The sequence below is a fragment of the Callorhinchus milii genome, unplaced genomic scaffold, assembly GCF_018977255.1.
Source record: "Callorhinchus milii isolate IMCB2004 unplaced genomic scaffold, IMCB_Cmil_1.0 Scaffold3, whole genome shotgun sequence".
Classification (NCBI taxonomy): Eukaryota; Metazoa; Chordata; class Chondrichthyes; order Chimaeriformes; family Callorhinchidae; genus Callorhinchus; species Callorhinchus milii.
Window position 1 is genome coordinate 47,810,728 of NW_024704744.1, and position 18,679 is coordinate 47,829,406.

The 18,679-nt window shown below is 39.6% G+C and overlaps 1 protein-coding gene across 3 annotated transcripts in view; it reads left to right on the top strand.

Moving 5' to 3' along the window:
- faxcb (failed axon connections homolog, metaxin like GST domain containing b) overlaps positions 1-17,804 on the top strand; it is a 28,453-nt gene extending 10,649 nt beyond the window's left edge. For all 3 annotated transcript variants that reach the window (XM_007892944.2, XM_007892945.1, XM_007892943.2), the window contains 4 exons: positions 947-1,143; positions 11,658-11,875; positions 13,127-13,243; positions 17,302-17,804. In XM_007892944.2, coding sequence (XP_007891135.1) covers positions 947-1,143; positions 11,658-11,875; positions 13,127-13,243; positions 17,302-17,600 — 831 coding nt within the window. In that variant the 3' untranslated portion in view covers positions 17,601-17,804. The remainder of the gene's footprint in view (positions 1-946; positions 1,144-11,657; positions 11,876-13,126; positions 13,244-17,301) is intronic.
- Positions 17,805-18,679: the final 875 nt, after the last annotated feature.

Below are 18,679 nucleotides of genomic sequence, written 5' to 3' on the forward strand. Positions count from 1 at the left end.
CCAATCTAAGTAACGGGTGATTCCCCTGTCATTGGTAAATTTGCTGAGCTTGGTAGGAATCTTAGTCTTTAATGGTTGATGGGGTAACGCATATTGGCAGTGAGTTCTTATGTGCAGAATTTCAACCACGTTTGTCACTCAAGTTGGCTTGGAGAGGGATTACAGCAAAGTAATAATTTTATCTGGGAGGATGAAGAAATTAATACAGTACAATTTACATTTATATAGTGCTTTTCAAGTCAGGAGGACATCTCAAAGCGCTTAAACTTTCATGCTCATAAAGGTGAGGGATTATCAATGCTGAAGAAAAAACGTTTCTCTGTTTTTGCTTCCTCCTCCAGTATAAATCAGTGTCAGGTCCGGTACAACACCTTACGTTGCAGAATAAAGCTCTATTTTGACCCAGCACCAGAAGAACAAGCTTACTCTATCACATTGAATGTCATTTCATTTCTCATAACAGACAATCCAAGTGCCAATTCGTGTGGAGTTTTATGTTAATGCATCTATTGAGAACTAAGTAAACACTGACCTATAATTTCAAGAGAAAAGAGACATTTATCAAGCAGAAGCAGGATAATTACAGCACATTGTAGTCCAACTGGTGAAATTCACATGTGTTATTTTTATTGTAACTTCCGGTTTGCAATTATCAGATTGAACCTCAAAGCTATCAAAGTCAATGAACAGACTTGGAGCAAAACACAAGGAGGAAAGGCTAATTTTTGGATTTGGGATTTCAAAACCTCTGACTGAATTTCTCAAATCAGAATTATTAAAACAAGAAATCTATGTTGTGAATATCGTAAATTTGATTCCATTGTCATCTTATTTCAAATGTATTTAAAAATACAATTTGGTCAATTAAATAAATGAATTGAAGATATTAATACTGTACTCAGTCATATTACATTATTATTAAAATGCTTTTCCTATTTTGTTTTAGAATTTCTTTGATGGAAAACTCTCTCCTCAAGGAAAAATGCCATGGATTGAATATAATCACCAAAGAGTATCGGGTACTGAGTTCATTATTGAATTTCTTCAAGAAAAACTCGGAGTTAACCTAAACAGAAACCTGGAGCCGAATGAAAAAGCTGTCTCAAGAGCTATAATAAAAATGGTTGAAGAGCACTTCTATTGGTAAGGTGATGAAGATATTTTCTTCAGCAAAACGGTATTCTCTTTGGTATATTGCAAGAATAAGTGTTTTAACTTGTAAGAAAAGAGTTTTAAATTATAACGTCAATTGAAAGCCAATTCTAATCTAACATAATTCCGTGCGCATATGGCTGCCGCGTTTCACTCACAAAATATACAGTCAATTCAGATTACAGTATAGCCAGTGAAGGCTTTGAGACGTCTCAAAGACATGATAAGCCACTATATCAAATGCAAGGATTATTATTATATCAGAGCTTTGGGTACATCTTTTCTGAAGACAATATTCACAGTGCGCTTGTTGGCGCATGAATGAATGACATGATTGTAATTGGGAAAATACGACCCAAAAGATTGAAGGTGCCCATATGGCTGGTTTGATTCAGAAGACTTCACCTCAACTTTAAGGAGCTTGACTTAGTAAAGTTGGAGATTTCTCTATTCGCTTCAGATATCAGAATCCAAATTCATGGTGTATGATGTGATTTGAGATTTTACTTGCGAAATTGATTTTTATCTTCTGAATTAGAACTTAGAAATGAATTGATAGCAGCTGCAGCTTATGACAATTATAAGAAACTCGCCTGTGCTGATGCTAACGATTCTGACTCATATTCTCCCCCTCATTACTACTTTTTGACTGGTGGCATGATGTAGAGATTTATATCAAGCTGCAATAAATAGCTGGTGTGTATGTCCTGCAGATTTTCAAGTCTATCAAAAGCCAGCAGGGGCTCATTTGATGCTTATTCTCAGGCTGTTTATTTCCCAATAAATGAGCAGACCTGTAACTGCTCTCTGTGTAAATGTATGGATTCCATTCGGGTTGGATTATTCTGATTCAAATTTATGATGTGATCTTTATGAAGATTAACACTAATCTGAACTTTATATAACAGTCCATTGCTGTACAGCATAGTAAACACCATCTCTATTGAAAAAATGAAACAAAGGGCAAATTCCTGATTCTACAGTTGGAGTCTAAGTCGCAATGAAATTGACTTCCCAAATGGTATTACATCCTCCAAGAAATTTATTTGCAGCTCACTGACCCTCAACACACCACTGTACTTATGAGGTGATACAAATCATTGTCTTCTGTCCATGAAAAAAGACCTTAACGATTCGACATACTAGTGCTCTTCAGTCTTGAAAAGAGACATATCAGAGGGAACTTTATAGAGGCAAATAAGATGTTAAATAGGATTAAAATTGTAAACTCAGAACAATATTGTGCTGTGCTGTGTATTAATTAGTTGCCTCATTTGCTTACAAATAAAGTCCAAACACTTTACAGTAATCCTGTGAAGCGCTTTGAGGTGTTTTGATGATGTAATAACAACAATAACAACAACAAGATTACATTTGTATAGCGCCTTTCACTCCCAGGGCGCTGGACAGTGTACAGCATTTCAGACCCGAGCTGGGGTCGGGGGGAGAAGGGAGGGGAGGGGAAGGGGGGGTGGCCGATGGCATGGTCGAAGAGGAATAAGGCGCTATATCAGATGCAAGAATTCTTAATATTAATGCATTTCACGAATGACCTTTCTATAATCTCAACAGAATTAGAACCATAATGTCCGACATCTAAAGCTATACTAATTTCTAAAACTTCAATCCTTTGCATGACTGGATATTCATCCCGTACCTTTTCAGAAATTCAATGGACAGACATTAAGAGGTTATGATGGGATGTGTTCCGCAAGTCTACTGTTGGGAAAAGCCATTGTGTCTGTAGCCTTGCCAGATTTGTACTTACGCTCCATTATGGCTTTCTAAATGCAATGACCTGATTACATTATCCATATATTATTTCAGCATTTTAAAGATCCGAATTATGTTCTTTTTCAATTTTCCTTTCAGCAATTAAAAAGTTCAATTATCTCCTATTTTTATTTTATTGGTCAGCTGGATGTCTGCAGAAAGCCATCACCATGCTAAGAGCATCCAAACCAAACTGAGAATTCCATGTAACCCACCTACACATGGAAATTCCAGAGATATTTATTGGAATGGTGGAATGCACACCTGGTCCCTGGAGAGATGCATTCTGCTTACCTAATTCCAGAAAGTATTAAGCACAGTTTGGCAAGTGCCAAGGCTGGGGATATCACAGTGTGCGTTGGGGTACTGCTGGAGTCTAACCAGCTAAAACTGCATTAGCTTGCTATTGAGAACACTGTCCGGCAAGCGTTCCTGCTGTTAAGACCATCTACTCATTCAGGCTTTGACTTGCTGGGTTAATGGGAGCTGAATGGAAAGAGTCCATGCCCCCAGTGAATGGTCTGTCCTTCCAAGTCCTGCTGATGGCTAGGCTGGCTGTGCTGTCATTACCAGCGTGCTGGAATACTGCGGACCGTCTGGCTAAGGAACTGGACAACTGAGACCACCACAGAGGTTGGCTCAATTTGGCATTTCATTGCCAAAAATGCCACCTTGGAGCCAGTTCAGCTCCAAAGAGACCCCACTTTTAGGTTCAACCCAGTGTTAGGCTCCACCACTGTGCTTTAGATGTCAAGCACTCCAAGATGCTACCCTATGTGAAGGGTGCTATATAAATGTAAGTTGTTGTTAGCATCTAACCAGTGTTAGCATCAACTCCTAAGAAAAGATTCTTCTGGTCCCAGTTACATTTGAACTCAACCATCTCGCTATCCATTATGCTGTAATAATTCCAATGTATTATAATTGGGTTTGGGATGTTCCCTTTGGTGATCTTGGTATACACCAAGTGATCCAAAGGCAGATGTCCCACCAATTTAGATTCTACCTGCATTTGGAGAATTCCTCTGTTATGATTCCAAAGCTAATGGTGATTATAACTCTTTGTATTAGTTACCACTAATCCCCCTCTTCAAGTGTCACCCTAGTTCACTTAATAGCACTCTCACCTGTGAGTCAGAGGGTTTGGGGTTGAAGCCCCATGTCAGGACCTGAGTTCATAGACTAAGATGACATTCCAATGAGGTTCTGGGTGAGTATTCCATTGTTGGTGGTGCCATCCTTAGTTTAACTCCTCAAACTGAGTTCCCATCTGCCTGTTCAAGTGGATACACTTTGCTTTCAAATGCATTGAAACAGTAGAACAAGAAGACATAGGTTTAGAGTTGCAAAGGGAAATTTTAAGACCGACATCAGAATGTTTTTCCTTTACCCAGAGGGTAATTAACAACTGGAGCAGATTGCCAGGAAGGGTGGTTGCGGTTCGGACAGTAGACTCGTTTAAAAAACAGCTTGATGCTGTGACAGGAAGACAATTGGGTGGGTATTCTCGAAGGATGCCATCAGTAGAGCCAAAGGATATTTATCATCTGAACAAATCTTGTGCTCTTGTGAATGTTGAAGACCCTGTGACTCCTTTTAAAAAGGGAGTTTCTCCCGGTGTTCTGGCCAATCAGCCTCTAGATAAAATTGATCATTTACATCAGGGTGGTCCAACTGGCGCCCTCCCCGCCCCATTCCCCAACCCACCCTCCATTTCATCTGGCCCAACTGCTCCCTCTATAACCCGTAAATGTTATGTTCTGTTTCTGGAAGGGAAACACAAAAATGTTGATTAAGCAGCCCTCAGACAAATAGGGCACCCAGCCTTCAGCAGCCAAAAGGTTGGACCACCCTGAACATCAAGATTATTTATTGGTCATTGCTATGTGCATATTTCCTGCTGTGTTTGCCTCAAAATACATAGACACCACATTTTACAGTAAAAATCCTGTAAAGCACTTTGAAATGTTTTGATGACGTGATAAGGCGCAATATTAATGACAAAGATTATTATTGTTTATTATTATTTTATGAGTTCTTATGATTTGGGATATCCTCCCGACGTGAAAGGCATTATACAAATGTAATTTGTTGTTGTTTTTAACTTATCTTTGATAGACTTGCAAGGGGGTGTTGGTAGCAGAACACCACTCATGTAAAGTGTAGATAGAATGTAATAGAATAGAATCCATCCAACCTCCTAAAGTATCACAAGTTGTGTAAACCATTCTAAATTTTGAGGCATCCTATCATTGTAATTAATTTTCAAAATTTTGAGGCTGATTCTCAGATATTTAATTTCTTCTTCTTTCCATTAAAAGGAAATCCCTCCCCTTCCTGTTTGAAATGCAAAGCGGTTGCTGAGATCAGTTTCTTGATTTTGTTTGCGATTATTTTCATCAAATTTCATTGAAATTCCTGCAATTTGTTCACAAAATCAAAATTTCTTTATTAGCACCACAAATTTCGGTGTGCAAATATTGTATTTTCAACCTCATTATGCTCATCGACTAACATTCCAGTGTAGTGTTGAGGGTGTACTGCATTCTTAGAGGTGTCTCTTTTTGGATGAGATGTTCAACTGAGGTCTTCTCTGCCTGTTCAGGTGGGTGTTAAACATCCCACAACACTATTGAAAAGAGTACTATTCAAAAATAGTTTCTTCAAGTATCCTGACCAACAATCCCCAAACTGAAAATACAGTCACTATACTTTACTGTATATCTATGAGGAACACATGTGAAAGATTTTATATCAAATGTACGGATTAGTACGATTATTCTTAGCTTGGTGAATTCATATGGTCAAAACAACCATCACTTCATAACCGGATAATTCATGAATGGGAAAAGTTGCTAATGGAGAATCATGCCAGTGTTTCTTTTTCGGAAACCATGGAATCCACTTCTGCTGTTTCAAAGTTTTTCTGCGAATCCTTCGTGAATTACTTCCAGTTACCCACGGGATTTCCCATTAGTGAGACTCTGAGATAACACTAGGGAATCCCATTGTGAATCATTCTCTGAAGTGGGCCTGATCCAACAGAAGGATGTGACAGTTTAAATCCTTCAACAAGGCTGGCTGTGAAACAGATGAGCTTTAAGCATTTGAAACAATGCTGAGATCAAAGATCAGTTCTCAACATGATTAAAATTAATGACTATGAAACTGACTAAATCAACCAAATTAAATCCTTTTGTTTCCGCTGCTTTCACGCTGTGACTTTATTTTCTTTTGTCTGTCTTTAACCACAAGTCTTCTTCACTTAGGCTTTAAATTCTGCTTCCAATACTGTGTCTTCTCCAGTTTTTTCTCTGTTGATCTGAAGCCTGCAGTGACCCTCTCTCTGTCAACCTGGATCAACCTGGTACTACTCTCGTCTCTGAGTGAGAAATTTGTAGATTCAAGTCCCACTTGGAACTCATTTAGTCTATGCTGACAGTCCAGTAGAGTTCTGGGAGTGTGCTGCAATGTGAGAAGTGCTGTCCTTCAGATGAGACATTAAAACGAGGTCCCATCTGCCTGTTAAAGATTGTATTTGAAAAAGAGAAGGAAATTTGTCCCAGTGTCCTGGCTAATAATCCCTCCAAATAAAATTGGCCATTCGCTCCAGGGATGTTTGTGAGACATTGCTGTGTGCAAATTGGCTGCCATGTTCTCCCACAATGTAGAAACAGTTGTATCACTTTACAGTAGATCCTGTGAAGCGATTTGAGATGTCTTGACAATGTGTAAGGCACTATATCAAATGCAAGGATTATTACTATAATTTGCCTTCCTCCTTGTGGAACCTTTCTACCATTCATAGGCTTGTGACATCCTCTCGACATGAAAGGTGCTTTACAAATGTAAATTTGTTGTGGTTGTATTTTATGAGGCTATGGATGGCTTGAATAGGGGGTAAAATTGGATCTGAAGTTTGGCTCAGCAACTCTACCAATTTAAGAAATTTCTTCAGTCTGCAAATTTTTCATATCATGCCAGGGGTCTTTAACAAATCACCAAGCCTGAAACTGCCAAAATTCTTTGTTATGGTGGAGATTTTAAAAAGTTCACTGCAAAGGCTTAAACTTTCTAAGCTCTGCTAAACAAAAGACTTAGGAACTAGGATTGATGGGCTTTATTCATCACTTTTAGTATTTGAGCTCTGCATTTGAAAGTCTCTTCAGTATTGCCCATTGAAAAGAAACTGCTGAGTTCATCCATTCCTCTATCAATTTAACTATTATTCCCAAGATTATTAGTACTTTATTTCCTTTCATGTTATTTATTACTTAGAAGCTTAACTTTTATCGTACACTTTAATTCACTTATAGTGAGGGCTGAACTTATTTTTCTCCTGTGTAACCACTAACTAATAACCATTATTATTAATAATAATAAGCTTTGCATTTGATATAGCACTTTTCATATCAGGAAACTTCAGAGGATATACTGTAAAGTGTAGTAACTCTGTATTTTGTAGATAAACACAGCAGCCGATTTGTACACAACAGTGTCCCACAAATAGCCATGAAGTGAATGACCAGTTTTATTTGGAGGATTGTTGGTTAGGACATCAGGAGAAACTCCCTTTTTGAATCGTGCCATGGGATCTTTTAAAGTTCTCCTGAACAAGTGGACAATATATTAGTTTAATCTCTCATCTGAAGGAAAGCACACCTAACAATGCAGCACAGCTCCAGGTCTATATTGGAGAGTCTGCCTTGACAAGGAATTCAAAGTCCTGACTTGGGGCTTGAACCAACAGACTTTTGACTCATAGTCCTGCCAACTGAGCCAGGCTGATACAAGCTACTGTATCTTGGAGCGGAGATGCAATTTGACGTAATGTGATCAGTGATCAGTTGGAAATTGTTTCCTGGCTGTGTGTCAAGCAATATTGAGCCACAGCACTAAAGTATGACCTAGTTGTGTGATGGAAATAATATGATTTTCAGGATTAGTAATGTAGATTTGGTTCTATCCTTATCCAGCCTTTGCTAATTATACTATATTTATTCAAGTGTACTTATCAAGTATGTATTTATTCATGTTGTTTATTTCTGCATGAAATTGATGAACAAAATAAAAGAACTGCGTCTAGGAACATTAAATTTTATCTTAGGCACAGGCCTGGGACTCAAGTAACAAGCCTGGTAAGCTAGTAACACGTTTGGGATCCATGCATCGGGCCTGGGATCCATGTAATAGCCTAGGCTTAAATCCAAATTAAAGAAGGGAAGATCAGTGTCTCAACCACAGTGACTTCCACCCCCTGTAGTTTCTTAGTGGAGCAAAATTCATTGACTATGTCCTTAATGTCCATATCCTTGTTTTTAATTCTGGTGGGTATTTAATAACAATAACAATAATCCTTGCCTATGATATAGAACCTAATCCCGTCTTCGGGACTTCTAAAGTGCTTCACATAATGTACTGTAAAGTACTGTAAATTGTATATTTTGTTGGCGAAACTATTAAACTATATCCTGTAGTGTAGTGGTTGGAGTACTCACCTCGCAAGCGAGAGGATCTGAGCGGGTCAGGGCGAAATGTTAGGTAAGTTTTCTTACTCCACACACATACATGCCTCTGTTTACTAGCAGTAAGTAGGAACCCGGTTTTAGTCGATTGGTGGATCGCTTTACACGGGTAATAATCCCTCCAAAATAATAATACAATAATAATGTGGTCACTCAATCCACGACTGTTACTGTTTGTGGGACACTGCTGTGCGCAATTGGCTGCTTTGTTTCGCCCACAAAATCCACAGTCACTCCACTTTACAGTATATTCTTTAAAGTATATACCGTTTTGAGACTCCTCGAAGACATGATAAGGCATTATATCAAATGCAAGGATTATCATTATTATTATTATTATTATTATTATTATTATTATGTATGTGCTGTTGAGGAAAGTCAGAAAGTCAACACTACTCTGAAAGTCAACATTGCTCTGGATTCATCTTTTAGGAGGTGTGGCTGTTACTTCTTATGGACCTGAACAGTTTTGAACCAATGGAATAAGCATATTAATAAAATTCTGCAACGTTGAGCATTTACAAAGTGCCACAATAAATTACAAACTTTAAAGAGATGTGTGTTTTTCCATTGATGACAGATTGATCGATAATGATTGGATTGTAGCTTAGCTGAGATAACCTCCATGGTTGAAAAGCCTGCTTACATTCACTGCCAAAGCTCACACATGAAGAGTGGCTAATTCGGCCAGGTGCTGGAGTGCTGCTGGCACCTTGTAGAATTATGTTGCAGCATTGAGTTTAAGGTGTAACGCGGAGGAAAATCAGTAAAAGTAAAACAGAACACAAGCATTAAACTGAAAAACAAAACCACATCATTATACCATTATACTCAGTTGGTAGCACTCTCACTCTGAGTCAGAGGGCTGTGGGCTCAAGTCCCATATAAAGACTTAGAACTCATAGTCCAGGCTGTGAATCCAATACAGTGACAGGGGAGGGCTGCATTGTCAAAGGGGCCGTCCTTCATGTAATACTTTAAACCAAGGTTTTTTTTGTATTTCCACAAAATGCGATTCCCTTCAGAGCCAAGTAGAATTTTCCACAAAAACAAGATCAGGGAGAGTGGAGTGGCCCAGTAAGGTGGAGCCTGGAGGCTTTGCATATTGAGTTGGATTGTGAACATGATGTGCTGCTCACTGGTTATCCTATCCTGAGGTTAGCTCTCAGGTGTATTGCAGTAGAGCAGTGCCAAGTGGAGCAACAGTTCTCTTTCACAGAGATTTAGTTTATGATATCTGGATACATTGGGTCAAACACCAATGGTTCTTCTTGCTATTCATGAGTCTATTCATGAGACTCAGATCTAATAACATAGTGGGATTTCACAGGCAGTTTGCTGTGGAGTTACTGTGAGTCAGCTGTGAGAAGCTACAACAACAACTTATATTTATATAGGGCCCTTCATGCCGGATGGCATCTGGGTTACCAGCAGAATTTACCATTAGCGATTTTGAATGTTGCTGTTAGTGATGGAAATATGAACACTGACAATATCAAATAATACTAATAATTAGCATTAGAAATAAAGCTGTTTGATTTCATGTATAAGGTTGATCTTTATCAAGCAGTTTTAAGTCACAGGGAATAAAACTTTTTTTGCGCATTGAATATTTTGATCTGCTCACTGGTGAACTAAATTGCGGCTCATATGTGCAGCTTCCACCGCTGTTAGCAGCCTATGGTTCCCAGGGGAACTGCTGTCTTACTGCTAGGTCTAACAAGACTTTATTTTCTCTTCACTTACTACCAATTTCGGAATTGCTGTTTGAAAGATTCCACTTAACAACATTTCAAAGATTCCACTTAACAACAACAACAACAAGATTACATTTATATAGCGCCTTTCACATTGGGAGGACGTCCCAAGGCGCTGAAAATTTGGCTCAACAGCAGGACTTAGAGGAGACTAATCACTGGGAGCTGGAATTCTACCCACTTGGCTTCTGTCAACCCTGCAAGCCATGGTCCTAATGGGTATGGTGTTCCTAGCTGGGCAAGCAGCAGGAAGCTTGCCAGTGTTCACACTGGCCAGACCAACAGGTTTAACTAATTAAACGTCAGTAGTAACCCAATGTTCATTCCATGGTCCCCACCCACACCTTGGCATTTCCCAACCCTTGCTCAGATTTTCCAGGATTAGTAAGCGGGATGCACCCCTCTGGGGAGAGAGTGTGCACAATTCCAGAGGCCTAAAATTCCACTTTAACCTTAGCCTGTAAGACCATTTTGTTGTAAAATTTAAGATCGTGCAGAATTCTTAAATTTAGCCTTAAAATGGAAGTCGGTTCTTTCAAGAACTGGGGAAAAACAGCTTCCAAATTAAAAATGAATATAAACATTTTCCACAATTCTGCACTTTCATAAATATTCCAACAAGAATAATAACTTGCATTTCCATAGCGCCCTTTACCCAGGTTGACATTGAGTGCTTAAGGTAGAATGATCTTACAGGTTAAGGCTAGTGGACTTTTGTGCCTTTGGTGTCTGTCCTGAAATTGCCCTTCACATACCTGAACTTGTGCCCTCTAATTAGGTGGAGAACAGGAGCCTAGCGTTGTCTTTGGCCTCCAGGATGATTTTGGAGATTTAGCAGAGATGAGGGCACAAGGTGTAGTATAACCAGCTTTGGTAATGGAACATGACGCTGGATTTGAGCTACATGTATTCAGCAGCTTAGACCATAGACTTTAGTGAGAGTAGTCTCATTTCCCTCTCACTTTGCTTAATGTCTATCTCCCTTTTATAGCTGAAAAAGGGGAAATCTTCCAACACGACAATTAAATAATAATAATAATCCTTACATTTGATATCTCTCATTTCATGTCAGGAGGACAATTCAATGTGCTTGAAAGGATATGCTGTACAGTGCAGTCACTGTATCTTACAAGCAAACTAACACTTCCCAAGGCGGCCAACTGGAACACGGAAGGGCAATTTAACTGTCACTCCACACACACTCAAACTGCTGATTCACTCTTACTTGTTCAGCAGATCTTAGCTTTAACCTTTTAAGACAAATGTTAAAAGTTTGACAACCTTTCCAAACTCCAGATTCACTTCTCCAACTCTCACCAGTCTGCTTAATGCACTCTGCTTCAGTCTCTCTGTGCTCAATTTCTCTCGTTAAGGGTTGTTCCCTGACATCTATAGAAAATGTTACACATTATATCCCAATGTAATGTTTCCAAATGTTACAACATTGCAGGACCCTAGCCTATTGTCAGTGGATTGACAACCTCCAGGAGACTCAGAAGATGCTCTCTGTCTCAGGCCCATTCAGCAGCTTCGTGAAGTGGATACTCTGTCACCTAACAAGAGGGATTGTCAAACGGGAAATGTATGGTCAAGGCATTGGTCGCTTCTCAAAGGACGAAATATACATGTTAATGGAAAAGGATATGCGATCCCTCTCGGTCATTTTAGGTGAGATGAAAGGGTGTTTGAATGCCAAGGACTGCATGTATACTGTTTGTGTGTTAGGCTGGCTCAATTGGTAGCACTCTCTCCTGAGTCAGAAGGTTTTGGGTTCAAATTCCACATCGGGACATGAACTCACAAGCTGACAATCCAATGCAATGCTAGGGTGTATTGTATTGTTGGAGGTGCCATCCTTTTGATGAGGTATTAAACCAAAGTCCTGTCTGCCTGTCCAGGTGGATGCTAAAACTCTCTTCTCTTTTCAGGTTGTGCCGTGGGATCTTTAAAGTCTATCTGAACAAGCAGGTGGGATCTTAGTTTAATGTCTCATCCAAAGAGGCGGCACTTCTGACAATGCAGTGATCTCCCAGTATTGCATTGGAGTGTCAGCCTAGACTGCGAGGTCATAGTTCCAACTTGGGGGTTGGACGACAAACTTCTGAGTCACAGTGCTACCAACTGAGCCAAGTTTAGCTAAGCATCTAAATGTGAAACCAAGGTGGAGTGAATTAAAATGGTCTGAGAAGTTCCTTTGCATGGATTAAATGACAGGGGATTTTGTTATTTCTTTTTATTATGTTTCCTTATGTTCTAGTAGCTAAGGAGATAGAATACCTGTATTGACCTCTATATTGGGACCAGGCAGGTGGGATGTAACAATCTTTTCTGGTCCTTTATATTCCTAAATAATAAATTATTTCCACTAGGTGGTGAATCAATAGGAACAAAATTTAAGATGGTCACAAAAAAGCAATTAAGGGAAAGTTGTAATTTCTTTACACAGAAGATGCTTGGAATGTGGAATGGTCCATCAATTATTTTAAAAGGAGTTTTAAATAGATGTTTGAAAAAGAGGAATATTAAAAGGTGTGGGGAGGGAGCATTGGAGCTGGATTAGATCAGGTGGCTGTTGTGGAGAAAAGCACCATATGGTCCGAATGGGCTGTTTCTGTTCGATAACGTTCTGTGATTGAATGGCTGTAGGTACAAGGAGCATTACTGATTTCAGTCAAACCAATAATAGGAAGGTGAAAGGCAATAGTGAAAGGCTTTCCTATATTAAAGGCATGAACATCAGAAAGGGAGTCAACTAGTGCTGCTCACATACAACTCCCATTGCTCTTTTATAAGTGTGACATGGATAGAGAACGATGCTCAAAGTCTCCCGGAGCTTCTCAGCCAGGGAGTTGCAAATAGCACTGGAAATGTTAAAGATGAAGTGGAGAAAAATAACTTGATCTGACCTGATGTTTGCAGGTGATAAGAAATACATAATGGGCCCAAGACCTTCCACAGTGGATGCAGCTGTGTTCGGACACTTGGCTCAGGCAATGTGGACTCTTCCAGGAACTCTGCCGGAGAGACTGATCAAAGGTAAGATGTGGTCAACAACAAAGAACAACAAATTCCATATGCATATAGGATGCAATAAATGCAAATTGTTGTGGGTTCTTGTGAGTTTTGATGTTATAATAATCACATTGATTCTGATGAGGAACAATGTAATTTCAGATGATACTTATTGACTGGGTTTGGGTGAATCAATCCCGCCCCCATTCCCCCGACAGCCCCTAGCTCCAACACAGTGATTGGGTTTCAAGCTGCTGCCGGCCATCATCTTTGTTTTCACTTTGTGGCCTTTTATGGCCTTGTGGTAATTTATTCCCAATGGAGCTGAGCTCAAAACCAGATGGTAATCATTGACTGAAATGACAATGTTTCTTAACAAATTCAATGTTGCTATTCGATTTTTAAAGCTGCTCTTTTCTGAAATGTAGAGTATGCATTTGCAGTGTTTAAATATTGCTGTCATTATTTAATTATAAAATACGTTATTTTATTATAACATGCATTATTTCATTTTAACGCATACATTATTAAATAATGATTGTTTCATTCAAACACACAACTTAGATGACAAAAAAAACATAAACTGGGCCTTTGTTTCTGTGTTGCAAACATCCTTCTTTCCCCCAATAGAAGTTTATTCCAAGTGTTTTTAATTAAATCAACTACAAGTTTAAAAATAAAATTAAATGGTAAATAATATAATCAAATATTAAAATATAATATTAAAAGAAGGAGATTTGACGTGAAGTACTCCTGTGTGCAAATTGGCTGCTGCGTACAAATTACACAGTAACTCTGCATACATTAAATGCTGTGAAGCGGTTTGACTGGTCCTCTCAATGTGAAAGGCATCATATCAAATGCAAGGATTATTATTACATCAAGATATTCCCTGTAATTTATTACTGCATTCAGGAGTTTATGCTGCAGCAGCAGTTTTGAGGACCTCAGCTCCTGGGAGTAATGCGAATGAAATTTTTTAATCTCTTGCATGACTCCTGTGGAATGAAATCTACTGGGAGCTTTGTGTTTATAAGCCTGCAATTTTCAATCAGTCTTGTCTTTAAATAATATGTACATTTATAGAGAATGGTTCCTTTTGAATAAGTTTGATTGGCAGTAAATGTACCACCCATTGAAAATCTGACCCCCAAACTTTTATTCACTCAGATATTTTCTGTTAAAAACTATTTGCTGTGAACTCCTCTAATGACACAGTGTCTTTATTTAGCCGGTAAATAGCTCTGCCACACAGACTGTTTAGATGTGGGTTCAATCCATGGTCTGTGCTGTACGGACTGATTTCAGACAGGGTGGCAAGAGGTATGGTAGCGCCCTGCATGAGGGGCGCTATATAAATGCAAGTTGTTGTTATTGTTGGTACAACTATCTTTTGTGGCCCTAAGATATGGAGGGGAAATCAGCTAAGGTTCTGCCCCTGATCCCTATTCAGCAAAGTTTACTGAGAAGCGCACGTGTGTGGACACCGAATGAGGAGGGGATCAAGCTTGGTTGTGATACTTTCCTTGGCTCAATAGCTGATAGCTGATAATCACTGTCAGGGCTCACAGGAATAACGGCCATTTGGACAACGGAACTTCTGGTGCCAGGCACTCACGGGACTGAACACCAACAGATGAGAAAATGAGTCAAATGCCTCCAGGAGGAGGAAAGGATAAAGTTGTTGAGAAAAAATATAGATGCATAATTTATAAAGTATAATTATTTCAATCAAGAAGAAAGATTTTAAAGTGGTGTAACTGAACAGCTATAAACCTGTTTTATAGCTTAAATGTGTGTGCATTCCCATTGACACAAAGCACAAGAGAGCAATGAAATAGCACCCTCTCCAGGTAGGGTGAGAATGGTTTATATGTTGCTACCTTTTATTTTCACTATAAGATTATCACAATCAGAATCTCGTGCCCCACCAAGTGAACTAGGTCTTTTTTGTTTGCTAACTTTTCTCCTCTTCTGAAACCACTGACTGCAGTGAGATTCCACCCATATCTGAGTTTAGACAGTGAGTGAGACACACTGTCCAACAATATGTGAGTCTATCATCCATCACCTCCTTTGCACACGCCACCAACCTGCCTCCATCCTCACTTCCAACGCCAAGTAGGAAGAGGTCCTAGAATTCTTCATGTCAAAGATTGAAAATATCTGCTTGGCTGCATCCTGATCGCCCATGTCCCTTCCCGCACCCCCCAAACTGTCTAAACCACCCCCTCCTTCCGCCACGGTCCCCACCACTGCCCCCTTCCTAAACTCGTTTGCCCCACCCAGTTGCTGGTCACCCAACTCCCACTCCTATCTCCCCTGCTGACTGACAGTCAATCAGTCGCTCTCTTCTGGTTCTGTTCCTCACCCCCTTAAAACCACTGTCATCATTCCCTCCTCAAAAAACCCACCCATTACCTCTCCAACCTCACAAATTACTGTCCCATTTCCAACCGGTCTTACCTTGATGAAGCTCTGGAACGCATTGTTGCTAACCAGCTTTTCTCACACCTCTCCCTCCACTCGTTCCTCGAGCCCCTCCAGTCTGGTTTCTGCCCTGCTCATAGCGCAGAGACAGCACTTGTCAAGGCCACAAATGACATCTCTTTCTATGACCAGGACTCCCTCTGTCTCCTCGTCCTCCTGGACCTCTCCACCGCATTCAACACAGTCGACCACGCCATTCTCATCCACCTAAGTGGGACCGCACTAGACTCCCTATCTCTCTGATCTGCTTAGCCCCCCAACGCTGCCTCCACTTGACTGGCTCCGGCGTTCTGCATGCCCTCCGTTCCACCATCGGTGGCCGTACTGTCAGCCACTACGAAACTCTGGAACACTCTTCCTCTATCCCTCCATCTTGCCCCTTCCCTCACCATCTTCAGGTCGCACCTAAAGACATTTCTGTTTGACCGTGCCTAAAGTCATCTCCCCCGGCTAGCCGTCGTGCTCTGCCACTGTCAAGCGCTCTGGGACGCCACCCTGCATGAAGCGCACTATGTAAATGCAAGTTTTGTTGTTGAGTCTTAACAGTGAGTGTAGCAAGTTGCCAGATTATATGGGGCACAATATACATACAGACTCAGACCCAAAGCCCACAAATATACAGTCAATTCACTTTACAGCATATTCTGTGAAGCGCTTTGAGATGCCTAGAAGATGTGAAAAGCGCTATATCAAATGCAAGGTTTATTATTATGATTAAAGCACTGTAGAGTGCAGTGCTGATAACACAGCCTCTTATATTCACAGTAATGGAAACAATGACCTCCAGTGGTGAAGTTTGGTCAGGTAATCAGAATCTGGTTTATGAGGACTCGGTCTGGCTGCACGGTGGTGTTGTGAGGCAGGGCAGTTTTAGAAAATATGTCAGTTTAAAGAAATACATAAACGTAAATCTATTACATTGTGTACATATTACATTATTTCATGTTTTAGAGATGATATTCATCACATTTTCTATGCAACAGTGCATAGTCTTGAAAGGATCACTCAATTCACTTTACAGCATATTTTGTGAAGCGCTTTGAGATGTCTAGAAGACGTGAAAAGCGCTATATCAAATGCAATTTATTATTATTAAAGCACTGTAGAGTGCAGTGCTGATAACACAAGTAATTCTTGTTAACATAATTTGATCATCATTGTCCTCTTCTTATTGCAATAAATGGATGGATATAAAATGGCATTTTTAAATGTTCCTGTAGAAAGGAGTTTGGAACATGTACAGATGTGATCCTATTACTGCATCGTGAGTTCATAACTCGCTAGCCAGTTGTAGTGCTGTTGTTGCTCTAGCCGAGTTCATCCAGCTCAGCACAAACTAGTAATTGAATACTGTATATAATTGTCTGGCTTAATGCTACAACAGAATGTATTGTTACCCACTCGATGCTCAGAGAAAGCTCATGCCATTCTTCTCTATGTGAAATTTGTTATTAAAGGCAATGTAAGGTTCCTTACTACCATGCATGCACATCAAGCTGTTCCAGAGAACCTTTATCAACTATTCAAATGGTTTCTGTAATCTGTTTGGAATTGGGACGTGACCGTATGTATATTCTTCCTGCTTGTTTCAGGTGAGCTACTTAATCTTGCCTTGTACTGTGAAAGGATCAAGAGGAAGTTCTGGCCAGAGTGGAATGAAGAGAGTGAAGACGCTTCATATGAAAATGAGGATGAATCCAGTGAAGACAGTCTGACTCCCACACCACTCCAAGATTTCAGCTATTATTCCCACACAGAAACATTTGATGAAGAAATGACAGAGAACAGTGTTTCCTATTCACAGACTCCAGACACCGATTACACGGGCCACTCGCTCTTTGACTCAGATGTGGATATGGAAGACTACACAGATAATGAGCAAGGCAAATGAAATGAACTGAAGAAAGTTTTATGTTGGGGGGAGGGTAAGCATATGTATGATCTGCACCTTACACAGTAAACTGATTTAATGTGGAGATTACTAGAGATCACTCAATACAGGTATTGTTATTTGGACCAATGTGATGATGTTGAGCAGTGTTGAGTTAAGACAAATATTCCTTTATGCCAATAAAGCCTATTCTTCTTTAATGTATAGCACTTGATTGAGGTATACAGTAAAGTAAATGTAATAGGACATTAATTTATAATGGTCACTGAACTATCTGTAGCCTACTGTGCCTAATGCTAAAAACAGCATCTAGTTTCAACATTGTGATTCTTCACAGTTGTTCGGTGTGAACTGTTGTCTTATATTACCTTTAGACAATTCAAAAGTGTGTATTCCCAGAAATGCCATTTTATTCAGGTCAATTACCGGTTTGACACATTACATTAGAGGCCTTCATGGCTTTAAGTTACAAGGTGCTGAATGACTCTGTCAGGTGCGCTCACACAACACGATTCACTCTGTGGTAAATTAGTGATTTAGGCAGATTTTATTTATCGCACATAGTTAATAGCTAGTTAATTTGATGAATGCATTGAGTGTGCATAGGAACCACTCAATGGCCATTAGTGTGTCTACTTAAGTATTAATCAGTTGGGTGGGATTACATACAAATTTGTTTCCAAGATTTTATACAGTTGAACTGTGCATACATTTATTGAATGTGGATGTATGTACAGGGGGCAATACTTTCAACGAAGTGCATGAAACATTCATTCTTGGCCTGCTTAGTCTTCCTTGGTAGTGTACTATCTTCACAATTTGGGATATTTAAAGAGTATGAATTTCAAACAAAGCTACACAAATATTTGGGAGCAGTTTTTGTTGTACTGTTTCTGTAAAATGCCCTAATCTGACTAAATACTCAAGCCAATCTAACCAGGTAATGTAAAGCACATGAAATGTATGATAATAAATAATAATATGATCTTACATTGTAGAAATTTATAGTGCAGAAGCAAATATTCAGCCTATTGAGTCTGCAGCTGTCAGAGCAAATGTTCATTTAATCCCACTGCCCC